This window comes from Physcomitrium patens, chromosome 12, assembly GCF_059467195.1.
Source record: "Physcomitrium patens ecotype Gransden chromosome 12, ASM5946719v1, whole genome shotgun sequence".
Lineage (NCBI taxonomy): Eukaryota > Viridiplantae > Streptophyta > Bryopsida > Funariales > Funariaceae > Physcomitrium > Physcomitrium patens.
In genome coordinates this window covers 10852501-10872560 of record NC_143421.1, presented here as the reverse complement: position 1 = coordinate 10872560, position 20060 = coordinate 10852501, and the positions used below count along the sequence as shown (strand labels likewise).

Sequence of the window (20060 nt, the reverse complement as noted above, 5' to 3'; positions counted from 1 at the left end):
GCTTTGTCACTCTTCAATCACCTCTCTTATCACACAAAATACTTCTTATAATAATAGGAGAATCTCTTATGAAGTTAAGTATATGAAAGCACAAAGTTAGAGCACCAATGATGAAACTCAGCAACAAAATATAATACTCAAGTTCTAAAACATCATTAAATGGAGTCTAACAACAACCAAGACTATCAATGCACTTAACAACAAGTAAGACCAAAAACTACATCAACAACTAGATGCATAAGAAGGGTTAGAAGAGAGCAAACTCAAACTTTAGTAATAACCATAAGATCTATTCCTCACAACAAGAAAGACTTCAAAGTACTTCAAAACTTACAAGTAAAGGTGAGTGGACCCATAAGCTATTGAAGAACAAGCACTTTGAAGACACAACACTTAGTATCAGCATGGTTGCACACAAAGAGGGTATGGAATAAGATGACTCTTACTTCCAATACCCATTACTTATAGGTAGTGATTGCTGTCCTAAAAGAAAACTTTTACTCTTTGTTGTTTACACACGTGGCCTTAGGATCCTTTTGGCATCTCACGAGCCTCGAGGATATCATATGACTCATACTAATGACTCATACTTAGTCTTTGGATATTTCCTTGTTAATACTTTATTCTTTTGACTTTGACTCTTGGTCCATGACTTCGTCCTATATCCATTGGATGCCCTTACCATATACCAAGAGTCAAACCTTTGTCCATTAGCAACTTACTTAAAATAATATCCTCTATAAGATAACTTATTCTACTTTTACTTTAACAAGAGGATCCTGAGTTTTAACAATACTTCTTTTAGAGCTTTAATTTATCTCTCTTGATGTTACTCTTTTATGTATCTTGTTTAAACAAGTTCATATTAACTTTCTTATTGAAATTCTTTTATTCAACTTTTTCTTTGGTTTTTTATATAGTATATTTGTAATACATATTTCTATATGTATCATAACATATTAGAATTATAAATTGTGTTATTATATTTCTAGTTTAATCTCATCTTCTTTGGCATTTTTTTCATGATATTTTTTAGAAAACCCTTCAAAAGCTATATAATTCTGTGAGTTCTACAAATTGATCTTAATTAGTGGATTAGTTAATAACATAGTTTTATGTTATTCATTTATACAAATGTTAAGAGAAGAGAGTGTTTTTTTACAATTCGAGTATTTATTATAATTTAGAATTATTTATAAGTTACAAAAGTATTATTAGAAGAAAAGTTATAAAAATGGAGTCTTAGTAAGGCTTGGAGGCAATTATCTTAGTTAGTTTAGTATTTTTCTTATTGTTAAGTATTAAGAATTAGTTATTGAAACTAATATCTTCATTGGCTCCTATCTACATGTATTACTTATAAAATCCTATCAATGATTAGTTAGTAGTTAGAAGAAGCATGAAAAAGAGCTTCATGTCTTTTTAGTTAATTATATAAAAAATAGGATTTTTAGTGGATTTAAATTGATTTTATTACTATAAAAAATCACCAAGATAGGAAAATATAGCTTCATATGGATATTAGTATTATAAAAATATTATAAGATTTTTTAGAATTTATTTAGAATTTATTTATAATTTTTTATGAATTTTTAGAGAAAATTTCAAGACTTTGGTAAAATTAAGTTTTATCACCTTGAGAGCCATTATGAGGAAATGAATCAAGATTTGAAGACTATGCAAGGTTTCTAGGCTAATTGGATATTTTTGAACACCATGGTGAAGTCAAAAATGCAAAAAAAGTAGTTTTACTAGTAGAAAATAGGAGGACGAGCAGCTAGTGTAGTCCTTGTAGGAAGAGAGGTGCACAATTTTCCATATGGGTTGTAGCACCTTGGGTATAGGTAGGAAGATGAGACTAAGGCCTCAAGGCCTCTTGAGGGAGGGAATATACACTACTTGTGAGCCTTGGTAAGGCTCGAATTCTTGATGTCTTAAACAAGTTACCCTTGAGGTAAAAATTATTCACTTAACTTTTCTATTATTTATATTCTATCTTTAATCTATCATAACTTACTCATAGTAACTTGGAATTACATGGTTTTTATATCATTGGAAAGATAAAAAATTTCCTATCTAAAAATATTTTTATTTTTTATTTTTACTTTTTATTGGATAAAAATCCAGTGAACGGATTGTGACTTCGTTTTGGATGTTGTGATTACTTGATTTCATCTCTTTTACTTGTATTGTGGTTTTTCCTCCTTGGTCTTTTGCCAATTGCTTACTTCACTTCACACCACCAATTACAAGCAACTTTTAACTGAGGCCATCTTGTAATTAGAGCTGAGGAGTGAAATTTACACTCACAAATTCATCTTCTTTAAACTTTGACTTCACTCAAAATTGCAATTCTATGTTATATTTTCAACATTGATTCTAATTTCTCTTGTTGTGTGTGTGTATTTTTTTTTTTTTTTTTTTTTTTTTTTAATTGTGAATTGATCTTATTTTTTTAGCAATGGCCTCCATGTATATTACTTCTACTATAATAGCCCTTGTTTCTTTTGTTATAGCTTCATTGACTATATCCATGTCTAAGTCCACCATTGTCAAGGCCTTTTTTAGACTAAAAAGTAACATCTTATTTATTAACAAGGCCCATAGCTTGAGCTTTGTTCAAAACTACAGCCGCATATTGTAATAAATTAATGATATTTAATTAGATATAATCTTGAATATATATATATATATATATATATATATGATGTGTAATGAATTAAACTACTATTTGATTCAAAATAAAAAAATGCTTATCATTTGATCTTTTTTACCTTTATCATCTAAAAAAATATTCTTTTAAAAATTTTATAACATCTTCAAGAGATGTTAAGATTATATTATAATTATATATATAATATCTTTGAAATATAGATTATAAAAAATATTTATTAAAAAAAGAGTGATATTAAATCAATGAAAATAAATTTATAACCTAAAAATTTAATATTAATTACTTTCTTTATTTAATTCAAATTATTTATAAAAAAATATTTTTTAAAAATTAATAGATATAAGATTTTTAATTAAAATTATATAATTATCTATATAGATGACTATAATAGAAAAAAAAATTAAAAAAAACTTATGCATCTTTTTTCAATGTAAATATTGAGATTTATTTTAATAAAAGTACCTCATAAAATTAAAATAAAGTTACAAAGTTTTATATACCAAGCACATCAAAATTATTTCAAATTTGGCAAAGATTTGTCTAAGCAACAAATAAGTATATCATTTGAGATGCGAGGACAAAAAATCACACTGTCTATAATTATCAGCTATATATATATATACTTATATTTATATTGCTTACAGTGCTATTGAGAAAAAGAAATTTTAAAATCAAATAGATAGGTTTGAGATTTTATTAAGTTGCTACAGCTTGTAAAAACCTAATTGAAGCCGATTTCAAGATTGAAAATAACAACAAATATGCATAGTCAAAGGGTGCTACCAATATAAAGTCTCTGACAATTAAAACATGTTTAAAATTTATTAGTAGAATCATCAGCTTTGTATTTGACTTTAGAAATCTATTTAGAAATAATTAAATTACATTCTTTAAGAATTAGAATTTATTAACAAATTTTTGTTTTAAAATTTATTATATATTTCAATACCAATGGCTAAACCATTCAATCAACCAAGAATCCATCAAACTACTCCAACCTACCAACCATTAACATACATGGCCATCTCCCAACATTTGGAAAGAGATAGAACAAAAAAACATCCATGTAATGAACAAGTGAGGGGGATTATTGATGACCCTTCCAATAGTGAAACAAATTGGAGGAGGACATGTAGGCAATCCGTGGAGTCAGGTGGACGATAGTTGTCCAAGCGAGAAGATGGGAACAACAAAAGCTGTGATGATTGAAGGAGAGAGAGAGCGGGGGAGGGGCGGCAAGGGTGACTCCGATGGAGGGGAGAAGAAGGGTGTTTGTGGGGTGAGAGAGGAAGCCCCGTTTGGAAGGAGCACCGCAACAGAGGGATCAGAGTGTGTCTGGAAAGGTGCGCGAGTGAGGTGCCCACAGGAGGAGAGAGGGAAAATACACCAAGGTTAGAGACTTGGATCCAGATGGGAGGGTGTGCTCCAATCGACCTGAGGTCCCCAGCGGCATGGCCCCCCTGACAGTAACGGGACGTCAAGGAGACCATGTGGAACCAGTACCAGCTGCACGTCGTACTGAACGATGGGTCCAGTGCAGCGCTCACAAGCCTTCACAGCACCGCATGGTGTGACAAGAGGTTCGCGCGCGCTGTCCGGATGGGCGGATTCGGATGCGGCGGGGGCAAAAGGGAGCGCTGCACCGGCCGGGAATCGAACCCGGGTCTGTACCGTGGCAGGGTACTATTCTACCACTAGACCACCGGTGCAAGGATCGCCGCTGCCGGGGATCGAACCCGGGTCACCCGCGTGACAGGCGGGAATACTTACCACTATACTACAACGACTGCGCCACCGAACACCCCCGAAGGAGCCCCGCGCGCTTGATGTGCCGACGCCCGCTCTCACAACACTCATTCTCTTGCCTCCTCCTGCCCTTTCACCTCCAGCCCGCTCCCTCCACTCTCATCACGTCCACTAAAGTTCCACCCCCCGGCCATCCCTTCGCCCTTCGTTCCCCCAGGCCCCCTCTGCATTGGAAAGATACCCCAAGGTCCATCTCCTGTGCTCAGTCGGACCCACCCTCCTCCAAACCCCAGCCCATCAGGAGTCCTGAGTTCCAAACTCCTGACACAATCTCCACTCTCCTAAGAGTCTACTTAATTGGTCCCCCAACCCTCCCCCCACAGCCACAGGGAAGCTGCCAGTTTCACCCATGCTTGGGTGAAACCCCACCCACCAGGCAATACATCCACACATGCCCTCCACCTCCAAAAACAGAAAGCAGGCACTATGACCCCTGCTATCTGTACTTACAAGGTGACAGCAGTCATTCTGCACATCACTTTATAACTTGCTACAGAGGCCACATCTGTGCTTTTCATCTCCTCGTGCAGCCCCCTTTCTGTCTTGCACCACTCAGCTCCCTCCTCCAATCTCCAACCAATGAATGAGGTGCTCCTTCAATCAAGGCCTACAAATGACATGCAGCCAAAGCTAACTTCTTGCCACCTCTTCTGTTTTGTTTTTCCATCAGTTTTTATTGGACTATTCTTAAGAGCAAACACCACTTGCACTTCTGCAATTGGCATCTCTTCTTTTTCTACCAACACAATGGACCCCAACTTTGCTAATATTTGCCACCCATAGCCATTTCAAAAGTGCTGATTCACTTGTAAAACCAAGTTGGTGTTAATTCCTATGACTACAACAATATATTGAACATTGATGCTTGCATAACAAAAGCTAAATCATCCCACATCAAATTGGCAACAAGTTTTGGTGTACTTTATTTTCGGATGGATGGATAGAATATTTGTAGTATAAATTTGTTATTATGTCATAGCAATTTTATCCAAAAATAAGCCATATACATTGTCTTTTAGGTCAGCAATCACTACCTATAAGTAATGGGTATTGGAAGTAAGAGTCATCTTATTCCATACTCTCTTTGTGTGCAACCATACTGATACTAAGTGTTGTGTCTTCAAAGTGCTTGTTCTTCAATAGCTTATGGGTCCACTCACCTTTACTTGTAAGTTTTGAAGTACTTTGAAGTCTTTCTTGTTGTGAGGAATAGATCTTATGGTTATTACTAAAGTTTGAGTTTGCTCTCTTCTAACCCTTCTTATGCATCTAGTTGTTGATGTAGTTTTTGGTCTTACTTGTTGTTAAGTGCATTGATAGTCTTGGTTGTTGTTAGACTCCATTTAATGATGTTTTAGAACTTGAGTATTATATTTTGTTGCTGAGTTTCATCATTGGTGCTCTAACTTTGTGCTTTCATATACTTAACTTCATAAGAGATTCTCCTATTATTATAAGAAGTATTTTGTGTGATAAGAGAGGTGATTGAAGAGTGACAAAGCTTATGCAAGAGGTTTAGATAGAGTATAAGACTTATGAGAAGTCTTATATGTGAAGTTGAGAGTGATACAAGAGTGAAATCACTTGTATAATTACAAAGAGGGCATTCTAGGTTTGTAAGGCAGCAACACATTCTTGTTGATTTTGAGAGTTCTATCTTCTCTTTTCTTGATTTTCTTTTACACATCTCTTCCTTAGACATGGCTTTAAGTAAAGGTGAGAGCTTGAGAGTGATTGAAAAGTTTAGAGGTGACAACTTTTACCATTGGAAGAAGAAAATGGAGCTTTTGTTGGCTTCATTGGATCTTTGAGACATTATTGATGAAAGTGAAGACCCTCCAAGTGACAATGGTGATATCAAGGTGAAGAAGGAGTACAAACGTCATAAAAGGAAGGCTTTTGGGATGATTGCAATAAACCTTGATGATGCCAACTTTTCACATGTTATAGCTTGTAATGGACCAATGGAAGCATCGAAGACTCTTTGCAACATCTATGAGAGTAGAAACCTTACCAACATCCTTTGGACAAGGAGGAAGTTCTTGACAGTAAAGATGGAAGAAAGAAATGACCTCATGGCTCATGTTAACAAGGTAAAAGTACTTGCTAACCACCTAGCAGTTGTTGACAAATTAGTTGATGGTAAGGACATTGTGTTGACATTGCTCATGAGCCTTCCCGAATCCTACAACTACCTCATTGCGGCATTGGAGTCCATCAACAAGAAGGAGCTTACCATGAGCTATGTCACGTCAAGACTTGCCCATAAAGTGACCAAGAGGAAAGAAAAAGAGCTTGCAAGTGATGATTCGGCTCTATTTTTAAGACAAGGCAAAGGTAGCTATTTTCACCAACGTGATAATTCAAAAAGTAATATAAAGAATTACTATATTTATAGAAAACTAAGTCATTTTGCTAGAAATTACTACAAGGCCAAGAAAAGAGATAGAGAGAATGCAAACAATATTAGTGATAGTTTTGGTGGAGATGAATATGCTTTCATGGCAAGGGAAGGAGCCTCCATGGCTGCTATTTCGAAGTGGATTATAGATTCAGGTACTACTAAGCACATGACACCATACAAGTGTTCATTTAACACTTATGAAGAAATTTCAGCAACAAAAGTATAGTTGGCAGACAATGGCATGGTACAAGCCATTAAAATTAGTTCCATTGTAGTGGAGATTGTTGTGAAGGACCAAATCAAGAGGATCACATTGAAGGAAGTTTTACATGTTCCAAAAATGAAGAAGAACCTCCTTTCGGTGAATAAACTTGTATCACATGGTTATAAGATTCAATTTGATATGAATGGATGTTTTGTCAAGACATTGGATGGCCAACATGTTGCTAAAGGCCTTAGAGATAGAAATATCTACTTCATCAATTGCAAGAAGGTGAATGGAGTTGAAGTGGCGGCATTTTTTGATTTTCCACAAGATCAAGATAAGTTTGGAATTTGGCATCAATGACTTAGTCATTTGAATGCCAAATGCATGAAGGAGCTCTAATCCATGGTAAGTGGCTTGGATCTTGGTCAATTCAGCCACAATGCCATGACACTTGCTTATGAAGGATGTATACAAGGCAAACAACAAAAGGCTTCATTTCGAAGTGGAGTTGCAACACGTGCAATTTAATTTTTGGAGATTGTGTACTCTGATGTTTGTGGACCAATGAAGACACTATCAATTGGAGGAACAAGGTACTTAGTCAAATTCATAGATGACTTTTCAAGAAAGGTGTGGATTTACATTATTAAAGCTAAAATTGAATGTTTCTCAAGGTTTAAGGAGTTTAAGGCTTTTGTAGAGAAATAATGTGAGTGCAAGATCAAAGTGTTGAGAACAGACAATGGAGGTGAATACATGTCAAAGCATTTTGATGAATTCATAAAGATTCAAGGTATTGCAAGACAAACCTCTACTCCTTACACTCCACAACAAAATAGAGTTGTTGAAAGAACAAATGAGACCATTGTAGAGATAGCAAAGAATATGCTTCATACATAAAACCTTGGACATGAGTATTAGGCAGAAGCTGTGGTAAATGCGGTATACACAAGGAATAGATGCCCTACAAGTGTACTTACATCAATGACTCCACAAGAAGCTTGGAGTGGAAAGAAACCTTGTGTTTTACACATGAGGATTTTTGGATGCATTGCTTATGCAAAGGTACTAGATTGTATGAGGTCCAAACTTGATGCAAAAGGTACAAAATGTATATTTTTTGGATATTGTGAAGGTACCAAAGCATATAGGCTAATTTGTTTAGAAACCAAGAAGATCATCAAAACTCGTGATATAGAGGTTTGGGAGCATAAGAGTACTTTTGAGTACTTGAAAGAGTGTCCAAGTGGGAGTGAAGGTGTGTTTATAGACACATCTTCAAGTTCAACAAAGAAAGAGGAAGAAAAAGATGATGATGACAATGAAGATGGAAGAAATAGAAGTCAAGATCAAGTGCCAAAGAAGATAAATCATAGTGTGCCTTCAATTACTAGAATCAACAATGAAGACAATGAAGATATTGAAGGTGATGATGATGATGAAGAATATCAACCTTTGAGTGAGAAAAGACAAGCATTGAAGAACAAGAAGGATCTTTTTCAAATAATAGGAGATATCCTTTGAGAGAAAGAAAACCACGTGGTGAATGGTGGAAGGACCACATCTTTCTTCAAGTAAGTGAAGAACATGCCAATGTTGCATTTCTTGCTGATCCATTGAGTTTATGTGATGCAATGAAGTCCACCGATGCATTGAAGTGGGAGAATGCTATGGAAAAAGAGTTCAAATTATTCATGGACAATGGAATATGGGATGTAACTCAACTTCCACCAAATCAATCTTCAATTGGTTATAAGTGGGTGTTTAGAATCAAAAGGGATGCAATGGATAATATTGTAAGATATAAATCTAGATGGATTGCTAAAGGCTACTCACAAGTTGCTCGTGTGGATTTCAATAAGATATTTGCTTTTGTGGCCACATTCACCACCACTAGAACCATTGTGGCAATTGAAGAAACATTGGACTTGGAGATGCATCAAATGGATGTGAAGACGGCTTTCTTGAATGGAAGTTTGGAAGAAGACATCTACATGCAATAACTTCAAGGATTTGTTGAAGAAGGCAAACAACACCTTGTTTGTAAGTTGAAGAAATCCTTGTATGGGCAGAACAATTACCAAGGGTATAATACCAATGTATTAATACATTCTTTCGGAGTGAAGGATTTGTAAGGAGTGAGGCTGATCATTCATTATATGTGATGCAATCAAATAGGTTCATATTGATTGTCATCCTCTATGTTGATGATTTGATCATCTTAACCAATACATTGAAGATGATGGATTGGTTGAAGGCAAAGTTAGAAAAGGAGTATGAAATGAGGGATTTAGGAGAGCTTCACTATTGTTTACGAGTGGAGTTTATAAGAGATCCTGCTAAAAAAACCATTACAATGAGCCAAAGCAAGTACATTGAAGAAGTATTAAAGCGATTCAACATGGAGAAGTATAAGCCTATTGGAACATCATTGGAGGCAAACTTGAAGTTGATGAAGCTCACGGATGAAAAGTTTGTTGAAGTTGAAGGTCAAATGCAAGGTATTCCATACAAGGCAGCAGTGGACTCACTTATATATGCAATGGTTGGCACAAGGGTGGATCTTACATATGCGGTGAGTGTTGTGAGCCAACACATGTCAAAGGCTGGACCAATCCATTGGGCAACCATCAAAAGGATCATGAGGTACTTAGAAGGCACTTTGAACTTGAAATTATGCCTTGGAGGTACTAACATTAGATTGCATGGTTATTGTGATGCGGATTGGATTGGAGATGCAAATGATAGAAGGTTAACAATAGACTATGTATTCTTTGTTGGAGTGGGAGTAATTTCATGGAATTGTAAGAAACAACCAACCATTGCAAGATCAACAATGGAGGCGGAGTACATGGCAGCAAGCCATGGTCCAATGGAAGCAATATGGTTGAGACAACTTTTGGAGGACATTGGAGATGTACAAATGGAAGCAACTCCAATGGAGTGTGACAATCAAAGATGTCTTGTATTTGCAAAGAATCCAAAGCATCATTCAAGGACCAAGCACATTACAATTCAACATCACTTCATAAGAGAGAAGATTGAAATGAGAGTGATTGATATGAAGTATTGTGCAACGAAGGAAATGCTTGCTGATTTGTCGACAAAGGCATTAGTAAAAGATAGACACCACATGTTGACAAAGGCATTAGGATTAAAAGCCATTTGACTAATAGCAAAGTGGGAGTATTAAAATAAAAGTGGAATAAATTATCTTAAAGAGGATATTAACTTAGATAAGTTACTAGTAGTCAAAGGTTTGACTCCTGGTATATGGTAAGGGCATCCAATGGATATAAGATGAAGTCATGGATCAAGAATCAATGTCAAAAGGTTAAAGTATTAAAAAGAAAATATCTAAAGACTAAGTATGAGTCATTAGTATATGTCATAGGATATCCTTGAGGCTCGTGAGATGCCAAAAGGATCCTCGGGCTACATGTATAAAAGTCAAAGAATGGAAGTTTTCTTTTAGGGTAGCAACCACTATCTATAAGTAATGGATATTGGAAGTGAGAGACATCTTATTCCATACTCTCTTTGTGTACAACCTTGCTGATGCTAAGTGTTGTGTCTTCAAATTGCTTCACATATTTGACAATGGTATCATTTTTCAATGGAAGCTAGTAAGAGAAGGTCTAAAACTTAGTCTAGCTAATGAAATCCTATACTTTCATGTATTACATATAGGTATAGTTTTGGATGGAGTTCAAGTGCTTGACCTTCCTAGCAAGTAAGGTGTTGCTTTTTAGTTTAGTGTCATATAATAAGATGACTTTATGGTGAGATATAAATAAAAAAAATATGGATAATATTATAGAAGAGCCTACTAGAAAAATATAAAAAAATAATGATAAATGATAAGAAGGTTATAAAAATTTTAGACTTCATGCTATTTTTTTGTAGTTGCTACTTTTATTTATTTTGTAAAAGCATAAATCTCTCAAAATAAAATAAATGAAATAAAAAAATAATATGAATATTTTTAAAAGAAATTTAAAATTGGTTTAAATAAAATTACTTGAAATTATCAAAATTTGATACTTAAAAAAGATTAATTGTGAACTTAGGTCGAAATTAGATCTTAAGGCACAAAATGGTGCATCTACAATGATTCTAGGCTTCTTTTACATATTGGTGAGCAAAATCAAGGAGTAAACGGATAAAGAGATTTTTAAAAGTTTATTTCATATCATTTGGATTAATATTGAAGTTTTGAGGGATTTTCAAAGCGAGTAATGTACTTGGAAGATTTAGATTTTAAAAAATAAAAACATATTTATAAAGTTTAAGATTTTGTAAGTTTTTTAGTTTATTTATAAGTAAAAATTTGGTAATTTTTTTATTAAGCTTGTTATAAATAGGTATGAAAGATTTAAAGTCAATTGAATAGTTAGATCAATGAATATGAAAAATAAATTGATTTATGGTATTGAAAATTGAAACTTGAAGGTGTAGTGAGGCTTTTAAGATATTTGTCAATCTACTTATTGGATTGATATATAATTTTGCTCAATAGTAGCTAATTTGTCTTTTAATAATTTTTCAAAGTTTGAAAAAAATTGAATAGTAAAATTAAGAGATTGAAACTCTAGAATATCAACTTTAAGGTTAGAAAAAGAGATTGACTAACACTCAAGTAGAGTTTAAAGATTATTGTCTATTAGATATGTGTAATATTTTTCAAATTTTTTGTGATTATTGCTAAATTAGTTTTTACAAATTTTACAAATTTTGAATAAAAATCAATGATTGAATTATTAATTATTTAATTTTCAACCTATTATAGAGTTGTTATGGATATGTTTATAATTTAGGATTTAGTTAGGATTTAAGATTTTGTTAGGGTTTCATTAAGGTTGGTCTAGGATTTAGAATTTTATTAGGATTTCTTTAGGATTTATTTAAGATTGGAGATTTTATTAGAATTTCATTAGAATTTGACCTAAGATTTGATTAAGGTTCATTAAGATATTATTTAGGATTTTAATTAGGATTTAACTAGAATTTGACCTAAGATTTGATAAAAATTCATTAGAATATTAATTAGGATAAATTAAGATAAATTAGTTTTGATTTAAGATTATTTTAGGATTTATTTAAAATTTTAATTTAAAATATTTTAAAATATTTTATAATTATTTCTATAAATTTTCTATTTATAGTATTAATTTAATATAGATTTTTAATTGTTTATATATATATATATATATATATATATATATATTTTCTTAAGATTTCTTTATTATATTTTTTTGAGATTAATTTATAACATCTTTGTATTTCGTGTATAATTTTTTTTATATTTATTTGGATTGATTAAAATTTTATTAGCATTATTAAGAATTATTTAAATTTTATTTAAGATTCTATTAAACTTGGTAGAATTCTTATTGTGTTTTTATTTATCTTCCACAATTACGTGCTCAATGCATTGTCAAGCAAGTATATATATAATACATCATAAGTGGTGAATTTGATATGAAAGCTTGAGATGAGAGGTCTTAGAGTTTGTTTATTTTTATTTTGATTGAATAGAAAATAAAAAAAAAAAAAGAGCTTTAAAAGAGCTATAGGAGGAGCTTTAAGTAGAGCTTTTAATAGAGTTTCTATTATAAGATAAGATATATATATATATATGGATCCTACTATTATAGATTGATGGTTCAATTGTTAGATTGAATAATAGATTGATGGATGGTTTGATTGTTTAATAGATCAATGGATGGTTGGATTAAGTAATGGATTATTGTCGCAATAAATAATTATATTGATGAATGAATTGATAGATTTGTAGTATTTTTTTAATTTAATGTTAATTATAATACTATTTTTGCATGATTATCACTATATGCTTTAGAAATAGTATTTTTGTTGTTTTTTTCTTTAATATCTATTTATTTATGTATAATATTTGTTTTGATATATATATATATATATATATATATATATATATATAATTTTATCTCTTATATTTTTTGGCTCATAAAAAACATTTCAATAAAAATGTAAGTAGTTTCTTTAATGGTTTTGTTAGCCCATGACAAATGATATTTATTAAGATTATTATATGTATATGTATATATATATATATATATATATATATATATAGTATTTATAATTTTTATATTATTTTATTTGGTTACAAGTTTTCTAGTTCTTTTTATATAATATTACAGAAGATATTTATTTTTTATAATATTAATATTAAATACATTAGATGTTAGAATCATGTATAATTGTTTGATATTGAAATAATCAAATAAAATTTTATAAATACATTACTTAAATTATTTGGAAGGATGACTGAAAGGCATTTACTTCTATAATGGGCCAGTGTAGAGTATCTCGCACTCCACAACTGCCTCTCTTAACTCAAGAAAATTACAGAATTCGTCAATTGAATCATATTTGACAAGAGTTTCAAGCATATTCCAGGCAGTTAATAGTGGAGCTCCTCATGGAGCAATTTCTATTAGTGGATAGGACGTATGTTTTCAGAAAGGGAAGGGTATATTTCCGCGAAATGACAAGATTTCTGTTTGTTAATGCTTTTCGGAATAGATCGAACACATTGTTGAGGTGAAGACTTGTTGCTTGGGAGAAGATATTCAATATCTAAGGCCCGTTTGAGTTCCCTCACCACCTCGGTCATTGTTGGCCTATTAGCCCCCTCCTTCTCAGTGCATTGAAAAGCGACGTTGGCAACAACGGTCAGGCTCTGCAGTATAAATTGGTTACCCAATGCTTTATCCACTACTGAGGTGTCACCTTTTGGAATCGAATTTATTAGAGCTGGTCGAACCTGCAAAAGCAGCATCTCCCGATCGTCACTCCAGAGTGTATATAACAGCCAGATATAATAATTAGTTTTCTGGCGCGTTTATTTAATACAGTTTCAGTTTGGACGTATAGCTATAAACGACATATATTACACACATCTCAAACAATACTTCCATAGAAGACGGTCTACTAGCGGGTACTGAGCTTTCAGACCTCAATAACCTTTTTGAATTGTGACTAATATTGAAGGGGAGGTAGGGCAGGGAATTTAGTACCCATGCGACAAGGTTGTATTCCTCAGGAGCGCAGTCACTGGAAAGAGGTTCCCGTCCACAAAGGATCTCCATAAGGACAACTCCAAAACTGAATACATCGCTCTTGTCAGTAAGCTGCGACGTGTTGAAATACCTAACATCACATTCCAACCCAGTCCCACAATTGATCAAGTCTTTTAAAGACTCCACGAAATATGAGAAATCTTCACAGAAGTTTGATTAGGAAAATGCATAAATACATAACCACACCCTCTCTTCGCAATGTTTACAGGAATCATCATGATGAGAGCAACCATCTACCTACGATAGATAATGTAGAGTGTCTGCCCATTCAGCTAAGTCAAGAGTCATAAGCTCTAGGTGAACTTCTGTCTTTGGAAACTCTTGTTACGACTCAAACCGGACGGGAAGATGAAGTAACATGCTCTGAGTGGAACACTTCGTTAAGAAATTACAGGTTTAAGTCGAAATATTACTCAGGATCAAGGTAGCCTGCTGTGCCTCTAACGAAGGTTGAAATATCCGTCTTCTCAGCGTGCACAGCCGGCTTCGAAAGGCCGAAGTCAGAGACCTTCGAGACATAATTGAGTCCTAGTAAGATATTCGAACTCTTCACGTTTCTGTGTATGGTCTTTAAGTCACCTCCACGGTGCAGATGTTCTAGTCCTACATACCGCAAATGATGTCAATTCCTTTTGAGCACAGTCTAGTTCTCCTCGAAAGGCAGCTTGCACTCATAAATAACAAGCCACAAAGCTTGCAAGCATGTTTTTACATGATCCAGTCGATGTCGGATTCCTGAGCGGAATAGAATGCATCATCGCACATTACGTTCTGTCTGACAAGGATAACTTGGAAAAATAGGAGATAAAGTTTTGAGTTGGATTATACCAGCCGCCGCGCCTAGCGCTGAAGTGAGCCTTTGCTCCCAGCTCATGGGTTGGACCTTTGACAGTGAACCTGTGGATACACCAGCACGCAGTGACACAAATCAGTTTCATCGCGTGCTTTCACCATTATAGACGTATTCTATTAACATTTGTCATAGTAACCAGGGCCACTTACCGTATAAATGATCCTTGAGTGAACCTCCAGACATGAACTCGAAGACAAGAAGCTGTTTCTTGCACTCTAGACAATACCCCTTTAAAAGCACCAGATTCTGATGGCGCACCTTTGACAGAAACGATATCTGCATTATCAAATCTTCAGAAAGAGAAGACCGATAAAAAGGACCGAATACACTACACAAGCGTTTCTTAACCGAAAACATGGTGCGCAGCATGACATTCACACCGAGTACTAACCCATGTTATCCAGTTGACCTAGGATTTCGCATACCTCTTTCAGAAATGAATCAGCATTGAGTTGTAAACCATCTGACCGCATTTTGATGGCAACGTCCGTTCCATCTAATAATCTGCCTCTGAAAACGGGACCTAAATTGCCTTCCCCTAAAGTTTGTTTAAAATGATTGGTCGCATTTTCAAGTTCTTGAAAGGAATATCTCTTAGCATCCATGTCTAGTGTTAGGTCTTTTTCTAGAATGTTAACCGTTCCAGCTGCAGAAATAAAGTGAAAGAACTGTTAAAATTGTGCAGAGGATCCCTCTCCCAATCCAACCCAAGGGATATAATTCAAACGATCTCAATAAAATCAGAGTTAATGGGTGTCACCTTCTTCGGAAGCATCCATTAATTCTCGTTGTAGTTTGTAGCGGTGACAACAAATGATCCCGGCAGCTGCAATGACCAGCAAGGCTGCCAATGTTCCAGACACGACCCCTACCACCAGCGACCTTGAGTGATGTCCAGATCTTCTAGCGGATATACCAACAGGTTGTGGTTTGTGGTCTGTCACAGATGGACAGGGATTTGTGGCGTACTGGATGCAGGGATTCCCCAACGTGCTGCACCAATTTCCAGCAAGTAATGAGAACAATTGAGACGACATGTTTAATTTTGAATCAAATAATTAAGTTTAGCAAAGAATTAAGGACTTTGCTTCACTTCTAGCATGTGAACATGCAGTATTCGAAAGAGTATTTGCTGAGGATTGGCAGAGAATGATTACATTAATACCAGGCCGGGCTGGTCAAATTTTTCTGGTATAGGTCCCGAGAACTGATTATTTGCAATGTTCCTGATAAAGCCATTAATATTAAAACTAAGAATGCTAAATAAGAAGGGCAGTAAAGAAGCAGCAAAAACATTACTATTACTGTTACTAAAATTTAAGATGAAGTTTATCCCTATGCAAGTCTAGAATGCCGCAAGCATTGATAAGAATGTTGTATCCATTGTCAGGCTACATTCGAGAGTTTCTTAGATTTTTTTATATTATTTTTTTTCTAACGGAACAAATCAATAATTAGACTATGCAACTTTGTCCAGCTCAAATTGAATTCATCGCGCTCACAGGTAGTGAAGATTCAAGGTTGCAAATCCATCAAGGGTACCAGTAAGTTGATTATCGCTTAAATCACTGCAATGCACAAATGAAACAGCACCAAGGGACAGGGCCGTTTCAGAAGATGCAACTAGTCTAAAACATATATATATATATATATATATATATATATATGGAGAGAGAGAGAGAGAGAGAGAGAGAGAGAGAGAGAGAGAGAGAGAGAGAGAGAGAGAGAGATGGATAGATATACATAACCAATCACAGCAATATTTTGAGTACAGCTGAAAAGTCAGGGGCCAGTCGGTGAATACATTATTAAACAAAAGTCTAACAGCAGAGTCACCTGCGATAATTGGGACCATTCAGAAAGAACCGAAACGAAGGAAACATAAATTAAACGTGGATTTCACAGAAATTCCACAGGACAAACTATAAAAACAAAGCAGAGTACGTCACCAGGAAAGCCAGGAAGTTGAGCTTACAGCACTTTTAAGCTTTGGAAACGCCCTTTAAGGTCTGGAATTCGCCCAAAGAGATTGTTGCCACTTACATTTCTGCATTCATGAAATTGATGTTGACGACCGCAGTTATCAGTGAAAAAGCTTTTGTTGCTCTCGACTCCGTCATTGCAGTTCAACTTGCAAATATTAACCTCTTACTTTGTAACTCACAAGTGCAAATCATTGACATTTAGTCCATGCATGCAAGACGTTTTCGACGACGCAGATATGCAGAAATGACACGCGTGATCAAAAGCTTGTGAAGCATTCATGTCATATTTACTCAAAAAGGATCTGACGGGAACGAAGCTTTAAATTAGCCATCGACTAGATGTAATTGATTTTGATGCTATTTTGATCGACAATTATACTGCACACAAGTTTGCCATTATATAAGTTGATTCATTCGACTTCATAAAATGAAAGGTTCTGAAGCTTTACAAATGTGCACCTTGAATGGCATACGTTATCAATACAAAATTCAATCAAGACGAGCTGCTTACAAATATTCAAGCCTTGTAAAGTCTTGAAACAGGCCAGCAACATCACCTGATAATTGGGAACGCGAAAGATCCCTGCAAATGAGCGTGAATTCTCTTATTATTTCAACATCTTTCAGGACCATAACTTGAGACGGACAAATGTCCTTTCCATTAGGAATTTCTAATATTGTATAAACATGATAGCATGCTAATTTTGAAAAATGTGTTCCACAGAAAAAATGAAAAGAAAATCTGAAGACAAAAGTATATTTTAAAAGTAAAAATAAAATAAGAAAATGTACTCACAAAGAAGTTACTATGCCTGTCGTATCGCAAGAGATCCCTCTCCATGGAACTGGGAAGCATGGATCACTGCCAAGAGACCAGTCTAGCAGTATATTCTGGGCGTTAAAGCTAAGCTTTATCAAGTTAAGCGCCCTGGCTACACACCGCGAAACCACGCTCAAGTAAGGAGTTGCTTGACTGTCACTCATAGAATACTAGACACTCTTACGATGGCTATAATAAAGCTACGGAATCCGTTAGTAAGATTTCCTCAGACAAGGGACCAAGCTTCATAATCTTCAGAAGGATGATAAGCTGCAAACCACACTGAGACTTACCATCCTTTTTATTAGATATGTGCTGCAACTGCACGGTTTCATAAATTTCAAGAGCATTGATTAGTGGAGCCCCTGACACTGGAAGAAGGGAGATATTCCACCACCAACTTGCGGCCTGCGTCACTGTGAACTCAGAGACTGACAGAGGGGGCAATCCACCTACTGTCATTAGAACTGCCTCGTTTACAGAAAGCTTGAAAGTTGGACCAACTGCACCATGCAGCTCCGAAAAATATGTGTTCATAAGGTACTTTCCGTTCGGCTTGGCTAAGGGTAGACTGTAAGATAGTGACTGATTGCGGAAATTGAATCGATTTGATTGCAGTACAGTCATAGGGGCTGCATCAGCTACTGCCGAAGTATTCAAGTCGTGTGTAATTGAGTGAGTACTCGAGGTGCTTGCGTCAAGGTAGTATTGATCAGAGTTCCAAATCCTGTCGTAGTTGTCGTCTGGGTACCTGCTTATTCAATTGAGTGGAATTGAGTTAAAATTACTAACCACCATTAGTAATACGACCAGGAATCTTAACTTTTTGCATGGTTGCAAAACTTTCAAGGTTGAGTCCTTTGATGCTGCTCTAAGTTCAAGAGAACCAATAACACGTTTGATTTCTCTTTCCATGCTATTTTCATATGATTTCAGCAAACTTTCCGTAGACTTCATATCAAAGTTACTTTATCATTTACACACCGATCTGTTTCGTGATTCTCACCTCGTATTTTTCATGGCTTCTGACCCACAGTCAATACGGTATATTTTCTTTAGCGCCACCCCGAGGGAGGAACTTGCATGGTTGTAGGCTCCTGGTGGAAGTGGACGAAACTCGAGCAGTGAAATTACAGGGATTCCATCCATAGAAATAAGACAGAAGGTCTGCACCTCTGCTGCATTCAAAATCATCTCCTCAACCCACGGGTCTTGCGTATTGAAATTTATCGTGCTAAACATAGTTGCTCCAATAGACACTCCAAACACTGGGGGCTTATTGAGAGTGTCATAATTCCCGTAGGTAAAAGTCGCTCGCACAAGACTGAGGCCAAACGGAACAAGAATGCTATAACAGCTCCTTCCTGAAGGTCTGCTAGCATCAGGAGGGAATGACCGCAGTGTACGGAGGGATGAATTACTGGGTAAGCTGAATGTTTTACTGATAGGCGGAGCGAAAGCAGTATCACTTGTCCAAGAGATGCCGTCACTTTGAGAGATATAATCTGAGGGAGCTCCACACACGAGACTTGTGAACCCTGCAGAAACAGTGATAAACTTAAATAATTCGGTAGACACTCCAACATGTACCACATTAAACTGGTAACATGATGCGGTGGCAAACAGACACCGTGTATTGCATTTCCACTATAATGTCTTCAATTCAGATAACATAACATGATGAGTAAGGAAGAGATATGCAATTAAGTCCAAACTTGAGGACGGAATTTTCTATTTTCTTCTCGGGCTTACATGGACCCCGTAGACTCGGCGACATTTCTAAAGATTCTGTTCGACTTTCTATCTGCAACTTTCTAACAGAGAACCCCTCTTTAGACATGATATTTGGTTTTTAATTGATCACACTTGGCTTGGCTTGGCGATACATTATATATACCAAGTAAATTCGCAAACAGTTTCAACCTGTTGATCGTAATGGTAGCTTTAGTATTCAGCATAGTTACTCTGCTGACAGCATCTTCTGGCAAGGAAAACCTGAAAATATGACCAGTATATTGTAGTACATTGTGAATGAAAGAAACAATTGTCGCCCTAGTACCTGTCTGTGCATTCACAACTTCGAGCAGCACAAGACCTTGCAGCAATAATAACATCTGGGTCGTCTTGGCGAATCTCATACTCTTTCCAAGGTTGCTCTCGTCTTCTGTACTTTCCAACAATGTAGACCC

General features: G+C 35.3%; 1 protein-coding gene and 2 non-coding genes across 11 annotated transcripts in view; all 3 read right to left on the bottom strand.

Moving 5' to 3' along the window:
* Nucleotides 1-4312: 4312 nt before the first annotated feature.
* TRNAG-GCC (transfer RNA glycine (anticodon GCC)) lies at nt 4313-4383 on the bottom strand. The gene has a single exon. It is a non-coding gene; the product is annotated as a tRNA-Gly (tRNA).
* A 6-nt stretch (nt 4384-4389) lies between these two features.
* Nucleotides 4390-4461, bottom strand: TRNAD-GUC (transfer RNA aspartic acid (anticodon GUC)). Its single transcript has one exon. It is a non-coding gene; the product is annotated as a tRNA-Asp (tRNA).
* Nucleotides 4462-13408: 8947 nt separating this feature from the next.
* Nucleotides 13409-20060, bottom strand: part of LOC112290045 (putative LRR receptor-like serine/threonine-protein kinase At5g48740) — a 7511-nt gene continuing 859 nt past the window's right edge. For 2 of the 9 annotated variants that reach the window (XM_024535956.3, XM_024535957.3), the window contains exons 2-16: nt 19931-20060; nt 18878-19409; nt 18165-18622; nt 17848-17983; nt 17563-17634; nt 17042-17113; nt 16569-16634; nt 16224-16292; nt 15827-16059; nt 15492-15712; nt 15216-15342; nt 15042-15110; nt 14627-14816; nt 14151-14283; nt 13409-13897 (exon numbers count right to left, since the gene is read on the bottom strand). The exon at nt 19931-20060 is cut by the window's right edge. In XM_024535956.3, the coding sequence (XP_024391724.1) occupies nt 13568-13897; nt 14151-14283; nt 14627-14816; nt 15042-15110; nt 15216-15342; nt 15492-15712; nt 15827-16059; nt 16224-16292; nt 16569-16634; nt 17042-17113; nt 17563-17634; nt 17848-17983; nt 18165-18622; nt 18878-19409; nt 19931-20009 (2787 nt within the window). In that variant the 5' untranslated portion in view covers nt 20010-20060 and the 3' untranslated portion in view covers nt 13409-13567. Of the gene's footprint in view, nt 13898-14150; nt 14284-14605; nt 14949-15041; nt 15111-15215; nt 15343-15491; nt 15713-15826; nt 16060-16223; nt 16293-16568; nt 16635-17041; nt 17114-17562; nt 17635-17847; nt 17984-18164; nt 18623-18877; nt 19410-19930 lie in introns of those variants that run through there. The other 7 variants (XR_016505806.1, XM_073537490.2, XM_024535958.3 and 4 more) reach the window with 7 other exon arrangements.